Here is a 22,245-nt window from a genome sequence, read left to right as displayed (position 1 = left end):
ACCATGAAGCCTGGGATGGCACCTATGTGCCGTGGGTGAATGCACTCTGCAATAGGCAACTCACCAGGCCTACGCCATACACGTGTACATCCACCACTCACATGCAAACAAAACCTGCTTTCATCACTAAAGACGATGCGCCCTTCTACTATCCAGTCAAGTCTTTCACGACGCCAGAGTAGCTTGGTGGTGTCGTGGTGTCAGTGGAATCCTGGCTAGTGACATGCATGATCTTAATCCTGCTGAAATCAAATGGTTCCCAATGGTGCCTAATGACACAGAAGGTGCAAAATGTGGCCACATTTCGTCCCTGAATGACGTTTGGGAGGCCACTGCTACTCACACAACGCGTTCGTACTACGCGGACGTTCAGAACCTAGTCTAATGATGTTGGAACTTTCCACAGGCCACTGTTGAAAGCAGCGACACACCACCAATGCATTGTGCCCAACATATGTAGCAATCCGTCGATACTTCCATCCAGTTTCCTGGACACCCACAATGCGATCTCGCTCAAATGACTGAAGCTGCACAACAGCAGTAGGTACTCATCGGTGGGGCATGGTTGCACCATAGAATGAATGTTGCAAACACTGGTCACCTCTAAACTCAGCATAGCTACTGGATGAAGAATCAGAACAGAGAGTGCATAGACTGGGCTCCTGAGCGCCATCTGATGCCGATGACAATGACAAATAAATCATTACACTACAACCCGTCAGTGTGCACATATTATACCTTGGTGCCACTGAACACAGCCCTCGAGGATGTTGCATTTTTTCTGGCAGTGTATATAAAAAACCTTTTACTGTTCTTCACTTTTTCCCTCCTTGACTCGTCTTGGTGGTTTCCAATAAACTGCAGTTTAATCGCTCTGCAGAGGACCGCTGCAAAGACAGTCGAGACGTTGTTGGTATAGCTACAAGGGCTATTCGTAAAGTAAGTTCCGATCGGTCGCGAAATGGAAACCACAGTAAAATTCCGATTACATTTTGTGCAGATGTGTTGGGTAGTGTTTCCAGTATGCCTGTCGATCATGGCACGTCGCTCTTTCCAGTTCTGAGCGGACAGTGAGCACGTAAAGATGCCTATAAAATAGTGTCTCCCTCTAAGTATGAGGGCATGGTGAGGGATTTCGCCTGATGTCATGCAGCCCACATAACATAACTGTCATGCGTTTCGTTCTTTATGACAATTCGCCGCCGCACTCTGCAGGGGAAATGAAGATGCTTCTGCAGCGTTGTGCTCGTAATTGGCTCGTCCTGAGTTTCATCTCTGCTCACATGAAGGTCTGGCTACGAAGACAACATTTTGGCACAGACAACAAGCTGTAGAGTAGCGTAGAGAATTGGTGGAAATAATAGGCAGCTGCCTTCTATGTTCAAGGTATTGGAAAGCTGGTACAATTCTACGACAAATGTGTAAGTCGGAGCGACGATTATGTAGAGAAGTGGCTGTAAGGTGTAGCTAATAATAGCAAATAAAACATTTTTGATATTCACAGTGCTTTCCATTTTGTGATCTGTCAAAACCTTGTTTCCGAATAGCCCTCGTACGGTACAAACTTACATTGACAATGATTTTATTTAAACTGACACTGGTTGACATTGCAATACAAACAGAGCTGCCCACACCAGCTGAAGCTTCCTTCTCCCAAAGACGGGGCCATAGGCCGACTGAAGGTCAAGAGCAGCAAGGGCATCCTGTGGTTGTGGCCTGACCAGTGGTTATGCAGAGGACGGAAACGTGCACTGAGGGACAATATGCAACCCAGGAAACTACAATAACAGGCACTAGTGTGCCTCCATATGTGCAGGAATCCTCTCCTGTAAGAATACCACCTGTAGACCCTGTTAGAGTGTACCCAAATCTCTACATGCGACTAGCTAGGTTGGAGCAGCCGAATACCCGCACCACTGCGATGCGACATGTGGTCCGGGTGGAGATAGGAAAGTCACCTTCTCGGTGATGGAGGCTGTTGACAGAACACAGCTTAAGTCAATAAATCTCCCCTCTGACGTCGGAGCGCTGTGAGATCTGGCCAAGAAAGTATTTGAAAGAGGTGAATAGTTTGATTTAGATGAGATTTTTGTAAATGAGTATTGACAAATGGGCCCATTGCTTTCGACTGGCGAAAGAACTGGTCAGAAAATTATATACATACTTACTTTCCATAATGACTACAATAACTATTGGACAGCTAAATACGCATAATAGCAGATTATTGATGCAGGAGCTGCGCAAGATGGTGGAGGAGAAGAGACTAGATGTGTTCCACTTACAGGAGCCGTACTCCCAAACTGGGCGAATAGCCTTTGCAGCCGCGACATTGCAGTTACTCACTAACGAACATGACCCGAGGGCGGCAATAGGAATAACTAACAAAGCATGGCGATTAACAGTTATCTCGCAGCTGTCAAACAGTCACTGCAACTTCGTGGAGATATAATCTCCCACCTGAGTGCTGTCTCTCGTCAGTACGTATTTTCAGTTTGGAGACGACATCGAGGAGCATCTGAACCATCTCACTCGGGTAATCAAGGCGTTGCGGGGCCGAAAAGTGATTGTGACTGCTGACATAAATGCAAAATCCCCATTATGGATCAGTAGCACAACAGTCGCAAACGGAGGAATGGCGGAAGAAACAATTATGGCTTTGCAACTTGTGGTGGCCAACAAGCCTGGTAACCCTCCCATCTATACAACAGGAGGGGAGCAAGGCACGAACATCGATGTAACACTTACAACAATTAACGCCGTAAACATCGTGAGAAATTGGAAAGGCGACCATAAGTGACCACATTTACGATAGATGACATAGGGTGCCACTGAGACATGGGGTGGGAAGTGCAATTGAATTACAACAAAAGAGACTGGGAGCGCTTAACAAAGGAGTACGACATTCCTACATTACCAGAAGATAACCAATACCAAAATATACATATGGGTAGTTACGCCGAAGAGCTGCTGAAGGCGATTGCTACAGCAGTGAAGGTAGCCATACCAACCAGGAGGATGGCCATAGAAGCCTCTCTGTCACCATGGTCGCCGAACTGGAGCATATGCGCCAGTCTGTCAGAAGTGTAGGGAGGCACTACCAGCGCAGTGTCGTCTGGTTGGAAAAGCAACAATGATTGCAGCAATATAGGGATCTAAAGGAAACATCCCAGAAGGAGCTTCGGCTGATTAGAGTTCAAAGTGGGGAGTGACCCATGGGGAGTGTCCTATAAGTTGGTGAGGGAGAAGATTCGTTCTCCAATGGTATTATCCACAGTCAGGCATGGGGATAGGATGACGGAATCCTGGCAGGAAACTGCTGAGGTCTTCCTCCAGTCCTGTTGCCCGGCGACAGAGAGGAAGGGGCACGGAGGGCCAGCGCCAAATAAGAATAACTGATCTTGTAGGATATACAAATAATAGGGCAGTATACCCCTTCTCTTAAGAGGACGTGGCTGCCCAAATAAAACCTTGAAAGAGAGGGAAAGCTTCTGAGCCAGACGGCATTGTTGAGGAGGTAGTGCAGTTCCTCACCCCTCAGCTGGTAACTCCTTGTACCAAATTGCATAACGAGTGCCTCAGATTGCAAAAATTTCCCCAAATCTGGAAAACAGCAAATGTTGTCATATTAAAGAAAGGACCAGAAGATCCAACTAAACCAAGTCATACAGGCCATTACGTTTATTAGATCTTTTCAGAAAACTGTTCAAGACTGACAGACTGGCTGCACATCGAGTGCTATGTGGGATGAGTGACAAGCAGTTTGTCTTCAGGTTTGGATGGTCGGAAGCTGACGCAATCGCCCTTGCAGTCGAGTTCTGTGACTCAGCCCCGTACAAGTACAGAGTTGGCATCATTGTGAACATCAGTGGCGCCTTTGACCGCCTGTTTACAGGAGAAGGAATGTCCAGGGCCACTATACGGTTTTCTGAGGAGTTATTGCGAGGATCGCGAGGTCTGGCTATCATCCCCTAGCGGGAGAGTTAGAAAATCAATAACAAAGGGATTCCCCCAGAGCTCTGTGTTGGGAACCTTGTTTTGCAAAATCCACATGGAAACACTACTGGACAATATGCAACAGAGTGAAGATGTACTAGAAGTGATAACCTATGTGGATGACCTCTTCCTGTTGGTGGGTGGCCGTAGCCGTGAAGACACCGAGCCACAGATTAAGTGGACTATTATGTGGTGCCATAACACTAAAATGAAAATATCACCAAATAAGTCATCGTATCTTTTGCTGAAAGGACAACTAATTAGGAATCCAATGGTTAGCATCGAGGGCTCACCAGTTCTCCTGTGGTATCGATATCTACGATGCCACGGCGTAAGTGCAAATTCATAAGTTGGCACTACGAGAGAAACCGGCGACAGCGCCCTCTAGCCGGCGCGTCGCTCCAGATTCAACCACTTTTGATCAGGAGCAGACGGCCGGGACACTTCGCTTCAGCTTCGCTTCATATAGAGACTTTGCTCTACTTACAACGGGCCTAAAGCTTCGCACTTACGTACAAAGTAATGTATGCCTCTGTATACATTCATGTACCAGTAAACCACTTTTACGTATCACGTTTCTTGTAGTAGCCATTTTCGCAGCAGCTGTATATAAATTGAAGTTATTTCAAAGGAAATGCCTTTTGCATGCTGCACATCGGAATTTTTATTTTTATTTATGCACCCAGACGCGTTTTGCTTTTTTTACAAGGCATCTTCAGTCGGTGTCCTGAAATATTACATGATTTTTCCTTTTCACACATAGGTTATGGTGCACATCTAGGTCATAGATTTAAAAACAGTTCCTTAACGTCCTTTACGAAATGGAAAGACACTTACCAATGACCTGTAATTCACTGAATCTAAGCAAACTGCTTTTTCTCATCTGGCAACCAAATGGACGTCTTACAGTTCACATTCAGTTCACTGTTTTCGTTACACATCACTGTAACTGCCATCTTTTTAATACAGAGATTCGTTATTTTTCTAAGTTTTACCAATTGTTTTGCGAACACGCGCGCGTGCTTTTGTGTGTGTGTGTGTGTGTGTGTGTGTGTGTGTGTGTGTGTGTGTGTGTATGAGAGAGAGAGAGATTTTTGCCCTTTTATTTATTAAAAATAATAATATTTTACTGTATATACTTATGGGAGGAATCAGATGTGTAATAATTTGTTGGGATTTCTGTCTATTATATGATCAATCAGTGTAAACAGTGAGTTGTTAATCACATTTACTTGGTCATTTAGTAGTTGTTTCTTTTCAGCCTTTGTTTTGTATGTATTATGATTTTCCTTGCAATGTTATCAGATGTTTTTCATTATCTATTCTAATTATTTTTATATCATTTTCTCTTGTAATAGGTTTGTGGTTATTTTCTCTCAAATGTTTTGCAAAAGTTGAGTGCCTCATTCCATATTTCCATGCTCTGATATGTTCTTTGTACCAGGTGTCAAATGTTCTGCTGGTTTGTCCTATATAGCTTCCATCACTGTAGTTGGTATATTCCTGCTTTTTGGTAGATATCTGTGTTTTTTGTTATTTTTGGAATATGACTGGATTGAATTGTCTGTTTTGAATGCTATGTTTATCCCATGTCTTTTAGAAATGTTTGTTCTTTTATGTGTGAATTCGTGCTTGTATGTCATTGTGTACCATCTTGAATCTTGTTTCTTGTTTTCCTGTACTCTTTGTGTCGTTATTGTTCTGTCACTGTTTGTGTAATGTTTTGTTGTACTGTTGTTTGTGGGTGTTTATGTACTGTGTTCACTGACTGTATTTGTTTTTTAATTTTTTGTTTAACTGGGTGACTAGTTCCTTATAGTACCCATTGCTTGTTGCTATTTGTGTGACGATGTCTAGTTGTTTCTGGTAATTTTCTGTGCTGAGTGGTACTGTGTTGAGTCTACGAAGCATGTACCTGAGTGCTGATTGTTTCTGTGAGTGTGGGTGATTATAAGTCTGATGTAGGATTGTGGCAGTTGTTGTAGGTTTATGGTAGAGTTCAAAGCTATGCTGATTGTTTTCTTTTTTAATGGTTATATATAAAAAGTTTATGTTCTTTTTCCATTGTGAATTTTATATTTGTTTGTACTGTGGTTATATCTGTATGCAACTCGTCAACTTTCGCCTGAGGTTCATCTATTAAACAAAAGATGTCGTCCATGTATCTGACCCAATAAAGTACGTCGTAATTGTTTCTGATAACATTTTTGAAGATTAAGTTTTCTACATGGTTTATGAAAATGTTTGCTAGGGCACCTGATACTGGGGATCCCATTGGTAACCCATCTTCCTGTAAATGGTATTCATTATTGAAATGAAAGTAGTTCTGTTCAGTTATCAGTTCCAGCAACTTGATGTGTTCATCCGGTAGCCGCTGTTGTCTTTCAGGTTTTGTTCTGTGACATTTATTGTTTCTACTATTTGGATGTTAGATGATATGTTTTCTATGTCAAAAGAGAGTAGAGTACCTGTATCTCGGACTTTTACATCTTTTATAAGTTGTATTAACTATGACGTGTTCTTATAGTTCTGTCATTTTCTATTTTGTAAGTTCCTGTTAGTAATTTCAATATGTGTCCTGCAAGATTGTAAATGGGAGCTTTTTTGAAGTTTACAATGGGTCTTACTGGGATATATGGTTTATGGATTTTTGGTTGGCATAGGAGAGTGGGTGCTGTGGGATTGTTCTGTATTAATTTACCTTTTTCTCTGTCATCCAGTGTGTGGTCTATATTTTTAACATATTCTTTACCTTGGCCTGAAATCTGTTTGTTGGTTCCGGTTTCCATTTTTTAAATATTATTTTTAATATTATTTTGTGTGTTTTGTCAATGTATTGCTGTTTGGGCATAAGAATTACTGTATTTCCTTTATCTGCTTTAGTAATAATGATGTTTTCAGTTTGGTGTTTCTTTCTGAGTTTTCTGAGTGTTTCAGGTTCTGTGTTTTTACTGTTCTTATCAGTCTGCTATTTTTGTATCTGTAATAATTTTATGTATTTCTTTCTTTATCAAATTTCTTATTAGCTCGGTGTTTACATTGCTGTTTTCACTTTTTTCCTCTCGCTTTAAAATGGCTTCTGATTGGATTATGAGGTTTTCTATGTATTCTTCGTCTTCTTCTGTATTTACATTATATTTCAGTCCTTTTTCTAAGAGCTCTTTTTGTTCATTGTTCAATTTTGTGTCTGTGAGATTTATCAAACGCGGCAAAAATTGGTCTGTGTGTTTTGGTTGTTTATTGTTTAAGTTTCTTTGTTGTGTTGGTTGTCTCATGAGCTGTGTTATCTTTTTCTTATGTTTTTCTCCAGTTTCTTTTAAGACAGTGTCTGTGTAACTTTCAACCTTTCTGACCAGATCAGAAAAAACAGCAGGACTGTTAAATGTTATTTGCAAGTTGTGCATGTGTTTTATATTGTTTTCGAGATAAAGTTTGCTATTTCGAGTGCAGAGCTTTGAAGCAAAAGCAAAAATGTAGTAAATGGTAAACTTTTTTTCCTTTCCTCGTTTTGTGGGGATAACAGCGACAAAAAGTATCATAAAGGTTTCAAATTAGGCATTAAGTTTGTCGAAACTCGCAACATGTTCTCATTGTCAAATACTGAGTGAATGTAGGCTGGATATTTGAAGGCCATGAGTTACGCTCGCTCAAGACGATACACAGTTCCAAACTGCATAAATTGCCTTACTGTGCTATGACGAATTTTTGGACGGGGCCACCGTGTGTCTGATTAGTCGTTCAGTAGCATAGATACCCTTCTAGCTGAATTCATCTCACTAACGAAAAAAACACACATGGAAACAGCAATATTCTGTGCTTAATTTTAATTGACGTTGATAAGTGAAACTGGTCGATTACCCCGCGAGCAGAGAGGTACGCAGAGCGGCCACTGCGAAGTTAGAGGAAGTGAGATGATGATGACGATGATGATATATGGTTTGTGGGGCGCTCAACTGCGCGGTTATCAGCACACGTACAAAGTTCCAATCTTTACACACTCCAGTCTCGCCCCTTTCATGAATGAAGAAGTGAGACGGACAACACAAACACCCAGTCCCCGAGCGGAGAAAATCCCCGACCCGGTCGGGAATAAAACCCGGGACTCAGTGATGCAGAGGCAGCAACGCTAGCCACTAGACCACGAGCTGCGGACAGGAAGTGAGAGGGGGAACGTTTTATTCCTTGTCTTCCAGAACTGACAACTTACGGGCATGTACTACTCATATTGATCAGCTGCTGTAGTATACTTTTCAAACGGAAGTAACATGGATCCGCGAATGCGCTTTACAGATATTATTATCTTCAAATGCGGCACAAATTTATAGCAATGAATATCATATTACATTAAGGTTATTGTAAGACAGTGTAATAAACAGAAGGAAAATGACGCTCAGTATGTTTAGTAAACATCTGTGATCGTGTCTCATGTTGCATAATGCGTTTAAATAAGTTATTAATCAGTAAATCGTTCGCTCATACAGACAACACAAGACACGTCAGGTAATTATGGAACCACAACTTTGGGGTCCTTGAGGGTGGCAGCAGTCAACACGAAGTATGCCGACTTTCAGCGATCAGTACTTGGTGACCAGCAGCCAACTTATCGTACCTTAGCACAGTTAGCCTACTTGGGACTTATAAACATAGTAATTTATGTAGATTATCTATTAATAATCAGAACAGCAGATGTTTGACTGGAGTTGCCGCTCCAAAACATCAGTTCTGGTTCTTGAGGAAAAAATTTTGACGACCACTAGAGTAGAGCTATTAAAATGGCATACGCAAAATAAACTGTAAAGAGCCCAGAGTGACCCTGCAAGACTCTCTCAATGCTGTCCCAGACACAAATGCCGTCGGAGCTGACGAAACCATTCGCCAATGAACTGATCTGATAGTACAGACAGCAGATGTTACGTCACCCACGGGAACGAAACAGGCGAGATATCGATCTCGCCAGCTGCCCGCTGGGTTGGAGGAAGCAATCTCCCTCAAAACAGTCTTCCGAGAGTGGCAACTAACGAGACATGCTGCCATCAAACGTCACCTAAATCTGTTCAGGCCTGAGATTAAGGTGGCAGTGGAAAATCAGCGGGGGATTAGCCGAGCGGTCTCAGGCGCTGCAGTCAAAGACTGTGCGGCTGGTCCCGGCGGAGGTTCGAGTCCTCCCTCGGGCATGGGTGTGTGTCTTTGTCCTTAGGATAATTTAGGTTAAGTAGTGTGTAAGCTTAGGGACTGATGACCTTAGCTGTTAAGTCCCATAAGATTTCACACACATTTGAACATTTCTTTTTTTTTGTGGGAGATCGTAGAAATAGGGATTGGGCAATTTGCCCACACTCCACCTTGATGATGACACTGCCTGGAGGACAATGAAACAATTTCTTAGGAAGGGGCAACGTATCCCTCCTCTGCAAGCCGAGTTGTCTGCGACCCTGAGGCCAAGGCTACTGGCCTGGCTGCCGCATTCACAGGCAACCTCGCGCCAGTAAAGGATGTGATAGATGAAGAAGACGCTCGTCTAGTGCAGCAACTTTTACCGGTATTTCTTGCGGCAAAAGTTGAACATATTGCTATGAGAAGGAGGTGCAACAGCTCATTAAACCCTAGACAGGCTGGAGGCTGTGATCAAGTGGAATACGTAATGCTGAAACAGCCACCATCTGCCCTTCTTCGTTCCACCACCGACTTGATATTGTAAGGAAGTGTTCGGAAAGACGCAGAGGTAGCTGCCATCCCTAAACAGGAAAAAATGGAAGACTGCCATAGAATTACAAGCGTATAAGTCTCCTTCCTGCTATAGAAAAGGTCTTCGGACGACTGTATGTTAAAAGACTCGTGGTATACACCAGCAATGAGGAATGAGTAGCGCCAGAACAGTCTGGTTTCCGGCACGGGCATAACTCGCAACAGCAAGTACTGCGTCTTGAAGAGGACGTCACCGCCGGCTTGGAGCGGGACGACGCTTCTAAACATCTCAAAGGCCTTCGACTACATTTGGTACGACGGCCTCTTTCCAGACTGTTTGTACTGTTGGTATCGACACTGCAAATAAAACTCATCGCGTCTTACCTCTGACATCTTGCTTTCAATGAAGAGGGAGTATTAAAAATGGTTCAAATGGCTCTGAGTACTATGGGACTTAATATCTGAGGTCACCAGTCTCCAAAAACTTAGAACTACTTAAACCTGACTAACCTAAGGACATCACACACACCCACGCCCGAGGCAGGATTCAAACCTGCGAGCGTAGCGGTCGCGCGGCTCCAGACTGAGTCGCCTAGAATCGATCGGCCACACAGGAGGGAGTATTAAAACCGAGGCCTATTCTAGCGGGAGTGCCACATGGGTCTGTCCCCTGCCGTACTCCCTGTATCTACATCTACATCTACATCCATACTCCGCGAGCCACCTGACGGTGTGTGGCGGACGGTACCTTGAGTGACTCTATCGGTTCTCCCTTCTATTCCAGTCTCGTATTGTTCGTGGAAAGAAAGATTGTTGGTATGCCTCTGGGTGAGCTCTAATCTCTCTCATTTTATCCCCATGGTCTCTTCGCGAGATATACGTAGGAGAAAGCAATATACTGCTTGACTCCTCGGTGATGGTATGTTCTAGAGATTTCAACAAAAGCCTGTATCGAGCTACTGAGCGTCTCTGTTGCAGAGTCTTCCACTGGAGTTCATCTATCATCTCCGTAACGTTTTCGAGATTACTAAATGATCCTGTGACGAAGCGCGCAGATCTCCGTTGTATCTTCTCCATCTCTTCTATCAACCCCCTCTGGTACGGACCCCACACCGGTGAGGAGTATTCAAGCAGTGGGCGAACATACTGTAACCTACTTCCTTTGTTTTCGGACTGCATTTTCTTAGGATTCTTCCAATGAATCTCAGTCTGACATCTGCTTTACCGACGATTAATTTTATATGGTCATTCCACTATAAATCACTCCTAATGCCTACTCCCAGATAATTTATGAAATTAACTGCTTCCAGTTGCCCCTATATTGTAGCCAAATGATAAAGGACCTTTCTTTCTGTGTATTCGCAACACATTACACTTGCCTACATTGAGATTAAACTTCCATCCCCTACACTATGCGTCAATTCGTTGCAGATCCTACTGCATTTCAGTACAATTTTCCATTCTTACAACCTCTAGATATACTACAGCATCATCTGCAAAAAGCCTCAGTGAACTTCCGATGTCATCCACAAGGTCATTTATGTATATTGTGAATAGCAAGGGTCCTATGTCACTCCCCTGCGGCACACCTGAAATCACTCTTACTTCGGAAGACTTCTCTTCATCGAGAATGACATGCTACATTCTATTATCTAGGAACTCTTCAATCCAATCACACAATTGGTCTGATATTCCATATGCTCTTACTTTGTTCATTAAACGACTGTGGGGAACTGCATCGATCGCCTTGTGGAAGTCAAGAAACACGGCATCTACTTGTGAAAGCGTGTCTATGGCCGTCTGAGTGTCGTGGACGAATAGCGCGAGCTGGGTTTCACACGACCGTCTTTTACGAAACCCGTTATGATTCCTACAGAGTAGATTTCTAGTCTCCAGAAAAGTCATTGTACTCGAACATAATACGTGTTCCAAAATTCTAAAACTGATCGACGTTAGAGATATAGGTCTATAGTTCTGCACATCTGTTCGACGTTCCTTCTTCAAAACGGGGATGACCTGTGTTCTTTTCCAATCTTTTGGAACGCTACGCACTTCTAGAGACCTACGGTACACCGCTGCAAGAAGGGGAGCAAGTTCCATCGCGTACTCTGTGTAAAATCGAACTGGTATCCCATCAGGTCCATCGGCCTTTCCTCTTTTGAGCAAGTTTAGTTGTTTTTCTATCCCTCTGTCATCTGTTTCGATATTTACCATTTTGTCAACTGTGCGGCAATCTAGAGAAGGAACTACAGTGCAGTCTTCCTCTGTGAAACAGCTTTAGAAAAAGACATTTAGTATTTCGGCCTTTAGTCTGTCATCCTCTGTTTCAGTACCACTTTGGTCACAGAGCGTCTGGACATTTTGTTTTGACCCATCTACCGCGTTGCCATAAGACCAAAATTTCTTAGGATTTTCTGCCAAGTTAGTACATAGTACCTCAAATATATCGAAGACAGAGTGGCGTTGGTACTCCATGCGGACGACACCAACTCTACGCAAGCTGCCTAGGGTACACGTCCTGCACTGTTTGCAGACGGCATGCGTCTTCCTAGTAGCCGGGGTTTTTAAGTGTCGTCTGAAGTTTAATGCAACTAAAAGCCAGACTGTGATTATCAGGCAGTCCAGTGTGCCTTTGATTCTTAAGCCAATGCAGATCGTGGGAAGCCCCATTCCATGGCCTCATACTTCGAAGTATCTGGGGCTGACCATAGAAAGGCAACTCAATAGAATATCAGAGCACTTGGCCGTCTACGGGCGCTGCACCCCTTACTCAACTCAAAAGTCCACTCTGCCTTCAGGTTGAGGTATCACGCTTGTAAGTAGGCTGTTTAGGTTTTCTTATTGGTAACGTCACATAGCGCTCTGTATGAAAATCACTGGCTGTGCTGTGTGCAGTCTGTGGCTGGTTGGAATTGTTGTAATACTCGCCATTGTAGTGTTGGGCAGCTGGATGTGAACAGCGCGTAGCGTTGCGCAGTTGGAGGTGAGCCGCCAGCAGTGGTGGACGTGGGGAGAAAGATGGCGGAGTTTTGAAATTTGTAAGAATTGGTGTCATGAACTGATATATGTATATTATGACTATTAAGGTAAATACATTGTTTGTTCTCTATTAAAATCTTTCATTTGCTAACTGTGCCTATCAGTAGTTAGTGGATTCCGTAGTTTGAATCTTTTAGTTAGCTGGCAGTAGTGGCGCTCGCTGCATTGCAGTAGTTCGAGGTACGAAGATTTTTGTGAGGTAAGTGATTTGTGAAACATATAGGTTAATGTTAGTCAGGGCCATTCTCTTGTGGGGATTACTGAAAGTCAGATTGTGTTGCGCTAAAAGTGCAAGAATACGGGGACGAGGTGTTCGAGAATGTAGCCGACAGTCATATCCGACGTCTCCAAGACAGAACTCTACACGCTGCCATGCACCTTCCTCGTGACGTTCCAACAGGGGAATGCACGACAGCACCAGTACACTACTGTTGCGGGACCGGTTCAAGCTGACCGCGCGACACTTTTACGAAACTTCGCATCAGTCAGCAAGCAGGCTTATTGCAAATCCGGGCAACCAGGTACAGAGGAAGGGGCCCCGTCAATAACGGACGCGTTACAATAGTCACAATCTGGTAACAAACACAGGATAATTTTTTCTTTTCTTTCATAAATTGCTCTAGTGTAAGAGAGGAGAAACAAGAAGCATTAAAACCCCATACTTAGGAAATGCAGGTATAGAGCATTGGATTTATCTTGCGCGGCCAAAGAGAGAGAAAGGGCTTTCTAATAAGGTCAAAGTGAGCGATCATCCAGGACGGACGTATGTGCCGGTAGTGACTGAGGTGATTGAAAAGTTTCAGACCACCAATTTAGGAACTTAGGAAAGTTTTGACAGTCAGCGTCGTGGACCCGTTACTCTGAGCAGCTTCGTGTTCGGGCTTATAAACTTTTTTGCAAAAATTCTGAAACCCAGAAAATATTTCGACAGCTAGCGTAGTGAAACTTAACTTTGAACTGCATCGCGTTTCGACCTACGAATTTTTCGACGGTTAGTTTCATAGACTAACTTAAACAGCACCGCGGTTGAACTTTTCAGTTTTTCCACACAGCTTCGTGAACTTTAAGTTTCAAATATAACTTACCACTTTCGTAGTCTAACTAGTGATTATATCTGTCGTTTCTATAACGTTATTAAACAAATGTTCAATAAATAATTATTTTTAAACGATAACCAGCTGGTGCTTAAAACATTATTTACACCACTGACCACAACCCTACCTGCAGTCGATAATATTAGTATAAGTTGACTGAACAATTTACAAAGTAATGCGGCAAAGGTGTGGCTATCCCCTAGTTGCAAGCCTGGCCAACGAACATTAAATTGGTCACGCATTTAATAAAGCCTTCGACTTGACAAAGCTCTAATGAGTAATTCAGGCAAGTACGTTGCAACCTCAGTATAATGGACAGAGGTGATAACTCCGGGTTTAGCTGCCGCGGGGAGTAGCCACGTGTTCTGAGGCGCCTTGTCACGGTCTGCGCGGTTCCCTCCGTCGGAGGTTTGGGTCCTCCCTCGGGCATGGGTGTGTGTGTTGTCCTTAATGTAGGTTAGTTTAAGTTAGATGAAGTAGTGAGTAAGCTTAGAGACCGATAACCCCATCAGTTTGGTCCCATAAGACTTTAACACAAATTTCCAAATTTTGTTCTTAGCTGATAAACCCGGTGGGGCATTCGATCGCGTCCTTACGATCAGAAAACACTGCATCTATACCAGAGGTAAGGTCTGTGCCGGCAACAACATTATCAGATTACCGGCGAGCAGGACACGGGATTCTGGTCCAGGCTGTTCGCTGCCAAGTACGCTGCTCCTCTTTGCAGCGTGTCTGCACAGGCGTAGAAGACGGACACTGCAATGAACAAATCAGTGAGGTTGCAACTGAATGTCTGAAGGCGGCAATACTGCAGAAACTGTACCTGCTCATTTGCATTGCACCCTCTCGGATGCGCCAAGAGTCTGCGTCAGATGAGGAAAGGCCGAAGAAGTAAACCAATTTCCGCCACCAAATACAAGGATCGTAGCTGACTGGGAGACGCCAGAGATACAGGAAAAGCTTCCTGGGTGAAATGCAGTCTTCAGCGGGTAACCATCAGAAACACCAGATGGAAAGATGAAGGACAGAACTTGAGAACCTGTGCACGCGCTTAAGAGAAATGACGGTGGTAGTTGGCAGCGGGAATACCTACACCGTGCGGAGGACTTTGAACAGCTTGAGACCAACATGTAGAAGAGGGAGCCTCCTTGTGGGAGAAGTAAATCTGCTGTGCGAAACTAACGAAGGGCAAGATCTCACTCACTTGTCGCAGTGCCACCAGCTATATGAACCACGCACGCTAGGACCCCTTTCCAGAATTAAAGATAGGGCCGTTTCAGCTGCAATTTTCAGGATTATTTATACGGTCAAGGAAAATAAATAAGCATGCTCACAGGCAAATGTTCGACAACCATAGCTTTTCATAAATGTATTTCTCGTCTCAAGTATAATATTTTTAATTGAAAGCAACTGCTTCATTTTATACACTGAAGAGCCAAAGAAACTGTTACACCTGGCCAATATCATGGAGAGCCCCCACGAGAACACGGCGTGGCCTGGACTCGACTAATGTCTGAAGTGGTGCTGGAGGGAACTGACACCATGAATCCTGCAGGGCTGCCCATAAATCCGGAAGAGTTCTAGGAGCATCTCAGAAGTGTTCAATTATGTTCATGTCTGGGAAGTTTTCTGAGCGGCGGAAGTGTTTAAACTCAGAAGAGTGTTCCTGCAGCCACTCTGTAGCAATTCTACACGTGTGGGGTGTCGCATTTTCCTGTTGGTTTGCCCAAGTCCGTCGGAATGCGCAATGGACATGAATGGATGCAAGTGATCACACAGGATGCTTACGTACGTGTCACCGTCTGAGTCGTATCGAGACGTATCAGGGGTCCTATATCACTCCAACTGCACACACCACATACCATTAGAGTGCCTCTACCAGCTTGAACGGTCCTCTGCTGACATGCAGGATCCATGGGTTCATGAGGTTGTCTCCATACCAGTACACGTTCCTCCGCTTGATACAATTTGAAACAATATTCGAACGACGAGACAACGTTTCCCGTCGTCAACAGTCCAATGTCGGTGTTGACAGGCTCAGGCGAGGCGTAAAGACTTGTGTTGCGCAGTCATCAAGGGTACACGAGTGGGCCTTCGACTCCGAAAGCCCATATCGATGATGTTTCATTGAATGGTTCGCACATTGACGCTTGCTGATGGCTCAGCATTGAAATCTGAGGCAATTTACGGAAGAGTTGAACGATTCTCTTCAGTCGTCGGTGGTTCCGTTCTTGCAGGATCCTTTCCGGCCACATCAATGTCGGAGATTTGATATTTTGCCGGACTGTACTCTGTACCGGACGGTACTCTCGTGCTGTTTTACAGGTTGGATGGCATCCAAGACGCACATCCAGGAATTATATCTCTTTGGGGGATCTCAAGAGTGTTGTATTCGAGAGCGATAATTACTGAACGACGAATGACTGCCCCATAGTACCCTATGTTCTACTAGCCAATTTCACTAGGGTTGATCAGGTAGCTGGAGGAGGCCTGCATCACCAAAACTCCTTTTGCCCTATCATTCTTATTTCAACGCTATCAACCCAGAGAACAAAAAAAAAAATGGTTCAAATGGCTCTGAACACCAAGGGACTTAACTGCTGAGGTCATCAGTCCCCTAGAACTTAGAACTACTTAAACCTAACTAACCTAAGGACATCACAGACATCCATGCCTGAGGCAGGATTCGAACCTGCGACCGAAGAGGTCGCGCGGTTCCAGACTGTAGCGCCTACAACCACTCGGCCACTCCGGTCGGCATCCCAGAGACTAGACGTGGGAACTGCCATCCCTGTCAACCACATGTTTTCTGACGTAGGAGTGTTGTTTTGAAGCAAGGCACCAGCGCTAACCTGTTGTCCTTAACTTCCAGCTACTCATCACTGCAACGGACCTGCACCAACCTACCGACCGCCTGGGACCCCGTTCTAGAGCAAGTAGCTGACCTCTACGCTGCGTATGTGGCTGCATGGACTTTTAACACATGCCAAGAGTTAGACTGACATCCCAGATGCGAAGGTGACATCTATAGCAGTGAAATGTATTATTTACGTCTGTGCAAAATAAATATAACGGGCAAGCGAGATGTTTTGCACGAGGCTGACCTTTGAGGATGACCTGCAGCTGGTCGGCGAGCACCTCGAACGTGCTGATGCTGCTGCGGTCCTCCGGGATGACGTGCTTCTTGTTCCAAGTGCCGCACGCGTACTGGAAGAAGTCAACGCACGGGTTGGCCGACCGGTCCATGGCGGCCAGCAGCGACGATGCTGAAACACGTAAATACGAGCCGCGTTGACGAACAGCCCGAATAGCTTCAACTGATACACTTAGGGAAAATTACAACTGCAGGCCCCCATATATAGGACTTGAGATACTGGTGCGCACACTATTTCTACAGCTGCAACCGCTGAGCTTGTTCAGGATCATAGTGACTGGACTATGCAACATGGAAATAAACTGATTGTTCAGAGGGATCATATCCACTCTTAAATCACACCGATAGCAGGGTGGAAATACTATGTCTTGTCCACCCGTAATGGCAGTCCTGTTACCATAGCAATAAAATAATACAGCTTTCAGTTTGTTCAATTATTTGTTTTTTTTTTCTAGCACCGGGTGTTACGGCAGAGACATTGCTTATACAAGGTTTCCTCTTTTGCATATATATTGTTGAAAGAAGCTTATAAGGAAAAAAAACAACTATAGCAGCAAAAGTTACGCTAGGCTGAAATCTTAAATAAAGCAAACGGGAGCCTGGAATGACCGATCCTGCAACACTGGACGTACATTGCTTAGTATAGTTCAATTCTTTTATCTTGGCGGTTCGCGCATGCCTGCCCAGACGCGGGAGATTGCTGCATTGCCAGTTGCACGTGCCAAGAGAAGCAGCGGCACAGTGTAGTTCACAAACTTATGTTTAGGGGGGAGCGCGCAGTTTATCAAGTAAAGCCACCACGGCCGCATTAACCCTTTCGCTGCTACAGAGACGTGCTCCCCGCATTCAGCGATGTGCGCGATTTTGTCATCACTGCACTGCTCGCCTGTGCAGATACATGGTGTTTCGACTGCTTTGACATACTTTATCATTCGATTTCATAAAAACTATTTGGCCCAAAAATTTGATTTTTACACATCTTCTTGACTGGTACCTTCCCCCCATAAAGTTATTGTGCAGCATTAGATGTAGTAAACCACTGCACGAAATTTTGAAGAGTTTGCAGAGGTAAAAGTCCATAGCGTACACTTTCCATATGGTCGATTTTAGTTATCACTAGAAATATCAAAAAATTACATTCAAACGAATAAAATTCATGAAGTAAGACACTTCGATTTTATTTTTAAATAAAGAAAATATTAAGAACTGAACAAGGTTTGAACTGAGAACTTTTCACTTTGGAGTCATTCACTTTAACCATTACACTAATACAGCTTGTCAATCAAAACTTTTCCCAGAGGACTTTAAAATATCACGCAAAATACCGACAAACACTGTTGGTATGATTATGAATTACCCACGTTTCGTCAAAGTACAATAGGAAATAAACAATTCCCGCTGTTCTTTATTGCGAAAAAGAGAGTAGTGAGAATGATACAAACACCTTTCCTTGCTATCGCCTGAATTAGGAGGTTTATTGCTTGTTTGGTTTAATTAATTAATAGAATATGAAGCAATTGGTATAAAAAATGCTTTTTCAAACGTTCCATAAAGGAAAGTCTGCTATCAAGATATTGCTTTTCTTCAGTTACTTTATTTCTGACTGAACGTTTCTAAAACTGAAGACACTCGTCCGTGCTCTGCACTGCAGTCGAGCTCTGGCAACGTCGCTCTCTGTTCATTGGCTGACTGTGTTTTGTGACGTCAGATGCGCAGAACGAACCTAAACTCGGCCGCCGTCATATCAGTCAAACAAATCAGTAACAGCTTGCACTGTACGTGCTTAAGCATTCTCTTGCAAAATGATGGTCAGGCCCTGAAGAAAGTGTCATCACTTCTGTCTCTAAGCTGGTCATAGGTTGTGTTCCAAAAATGAACAGCATAGAGTCAGAAGTGATGACACTTTCTTCAGGGCCTGACCATCATTTTGCAGGACAATGCTCAAGCACATACAGTGCAAGCTGTTGCTGATTTGTTTGACTGATGGGGCTGCTAAGTGCTGTACCACCTACTGCACTCTCCTGACTTAAGCCCTCGTGAGTTCAACTCGATTTGTAAACTGCAGGAAACACTTCACGGCATTCGCTCCAGAACTGCTACAAAATCGTCGGGCAATAGACCGCGCCACTCGAACTGTCAACACAACTGGCACTGCTAAGAGTATCCTACGACTTCCACATCGCTAGTAACGCGTTATACACAATGCTGGTGTCTACTTCGAAGGTCAGTATAATTTTGAAACACGTATCTATTTTGTACGAGCTGTAAATAAATAGTTGCACTCGTAATTACCATAGATGGGTTAGATTTAGAAGTAATGACAGTAATAAGGTAATGCTTCGTAACATGTAAAGGTAATGACAGACTATATGTAAAGTAATTCAATATAATATTAATGTACTAAATCTTATCTGTAGGTATTATAGTATACTATCTGCATGTACAGTAGTACTTCATGGTCGGTTTTTAGGCGTTTCATTGAAAGATACACCACTGATGGACTCGGCTTTGCTTTAGACTCAAAGTTAGATTACAGCCTACCGCTAATAGCCTCATGTTAACAGAAATAGTTATGACACAGTTAATTTAGCATGTTAACAGAAATATTTATCAGACATGATTACTGTTAACAGAGCACTCAATGAACATTAATTATGTTGCGAATAATTGTTGTTACTAAAAAGATGAAAATCTGATTCCATCGGCAAGAAGAAAGTTTTTTCTATACACCACAATGATGTCGCTGCTGAGCAAAACGCGCTGCCCCGTGTGATCTTGACAGTTATCTGTTTGACGCTAGGATACTGCAGAATCAGTCGTAGACAGAAATAGCTTACCCATGCCTTGGTATTGCGGTAACCGCAAGTGTCATTGTTTGTAAACAACCAGTAACCCTCCACCCCGGATTCTTTAAATGATCTAACACCCACGTATAAAACAGCACCGTTTTAAGAGAAGCTAATTTTTCACGCATCTCAATGCTCATGACGTCATGCCTCCTGAACTTTTCGTCTTACAATGATATAATTTTGAAGGCTCATTTAGTGGTATACAGAGTGATCACCTAAAACCTGCATCACAGATATTCGACAAATGGAAAGTGGTACTGATGTGCAGTTTTTACAGAAAAGATTGGTGGTCAGGAGCTCGTATTATCAATAAACAGACTGTAAGAATACTTTCTATTTTTTGTGCAAACATAAACTTTTTTAAATGGAACAATGCCTATTGACAGTAACAAAATAAAGGTGGGCTAAATTAGAATGTCAGTGCAAGTCGTTTACGAGGTTCGTGCTTTGAAAATTTCCACACTGACGCTTGTTTGCGCCATTCGGTCTCCATAGTTGCTAGGTGCGAAATTGTTATGTTTGCTTAAAGTGTGTTTCTGTATTCCTTGAGTACATTGCGACTTGAGAAAAAGTCGCTATGTTCATCGTGTATGGAGAGTGTCGGAAGAATTCCGTTCGTTCTTGGACGGTATATGGGGCAAAATATCCCAATAGGCCTCAAACCATCTCGCAGTTAATTATCAAGCTCTTCAAACCTATACAAAGTAACAGAAGAAAGCAACTGACAACAGAAGAGGGGAAATTAATGCTCTTTCTGCTCCTGCAGTTGATCCTCATTGACATAGGTTCTACCCTATCACATCTCTGTCCATAAAGAGCTGCTTGAGAACCGTGTTAATATCTTTACATGGCCATAAGACAGGATACTCAAGATGTATCGTATATCTTGGTTAGTGATGAAGCCACATTTACCAGTCATGCCCAGGTACACCGGCAAAACATGTATTATTGATCTGTTGACAATCCTCGTTGTCTTCATCACGTGGAACGTCAGCGTCCGTGGAGAGTAAACGTATGATGTGAGATAGTGACACATCAGCTAATAGGCCCGTTTTTCATAGACGAAGCACTGAACGCGCATAAGTATCGTAGCGTCCTAAAAAGACCATCTTCCTCGGATGCTAGAAGACTGTCCTTCTGCAGACCAGTAGTAAACTGTGGTACCAGAATAATGACCGTCCAGCACGTCGTGCACGAAATACTACGCCATCAATCGTTGGGTTGGACGCAGAGGACCTGTACCTTGGCTGGCCCTTTCCCGATTTGACGCAAGTAGACTTTTTTCTGCGGGGGGAAAGTTGAAAGACGCTGTCTACAAGGACATACTCGATGATACGCAACGACGTATTACTGAAGCATGCTGGGACCAAAAAAATGGTTAAAATGGCTCTGAACACTATGGGACTTAACATCTGTGGTCATCAGTCCCCTAGAACTTACAACTACTTAAACCTAACTAGCATAAGGACATCACACACATTCACGTCCGAGGCAGGATTCGGACCTGCGACCGTAGCGGTCACGCGGTTCCAGACTGAAGCGCCTAGAACCACTCGGCCACATCGGCCGGCATGCTGGGACATCTCCGCTGAAATGCTAGAACGTGTGCAACACTCGTTCCTTACCATACTGGAGCATGCATTGCCGCTGCCGGTGGTCATTTTGAATACAACCTGTTATGGTGGAATGGTCCAAATGGCACTGAGCACTATGGAACTTAACATCTGAGGTCATCAGTCCCCTAGAACTTAGAACTACTTAAACCTAACTAACCTAGAGATCACATACATCCATGCCCGAGGCAGGATTCGAACCTGTACCCGTAGCGGTCGCTCGGATCCAGACTGAAGCGCCTAGATCCGCTCGGCCACCGCGGCCGGCCTGTTATGGTCAGTTGTCTCATTACTGGTCAGAATCCACATAACTATGGTATAAACTTGTGTTTTTTCTTTAATGTGAGCTACCACTGGTATTGTGTCCCCAGCTCTTGGTCTCGAGGTAGCGTTCTCGCTTCCCGAACACGGGGTCCCGGGTTCGATTCCCGGGGGAGTCAGGGATTTTGACCAGCCTCGAGATAACTGGGTGTTGTTGTGTCGTCTTCATCATCATCATCATCATCATCATTCATCCTCATTACGGTCGGAGGAAGGCAATGACAAATCACCTACACTATGACCTTGCCCAGTACGGTCTTGTGGGTCTCATGCATCGTTCCCCTATACTCTGTCAAGGAACACGGGCTTTCTTCATGACCACCACTGATATTGTACAAGTATCAGTTTGAAAAGTTTTCACCATCTGCTGCGGACCTTTGGTACAGAGCCGAGTGGAGGGTCTGAATCAGAGGCTGAGACGGTTCTGCGACCGTGTGGGCTGCAGATTCCTCGACTTGCGCCATAGGGTGGTGGGGTTTCGGGTTCCGCTGGATAGG

The 22,245-nt window shown here is 43.9% G+C and overlaps 1 protein-coding gene across 1 annotated transcript in view; it reads right to left on the bottom strand.

Annotated features, from left to right (window-relative positions):
• LOC126354798 (neprilysin-1-like) overlaps positions 1–22,245 on the bottom strand; it is a 518,824-nt gene that overhangs the window by 151,490 nt on the left and 345,089 nt on the right. Inside the window, exon 3 of the mRNA XM_050004711.1 lies at positions 16,916–17,077. Coding sequence (XP_049860668.1) covers positions 16,916–17,077 — 162 coding nt within the window. The remainder of the gene's footprint in view (positions 1–16,915; positions 17,078–22,245) is intronic.

The sequence above is a fragment of the Schistocerca gregaria genome, chromosome 3, assembly GCF_023897955.1.
Source record: "Schistocerca gregaria isolate iqSchGreg1 chromosome 3, iqSchGreg1.2, whole genome shotgun sequence".
NCBI lineage: Eukaryota > Metazoa > Arthropoda > Insecta > Orthoptera > Acrididae > Schistocerca > Schistocerca gregaria.
The sequence above is the reverse complement of the archived record's forward strand: the minus strand, read 5'-3'. Positions and strand labels throughout refer to the sequence as shown.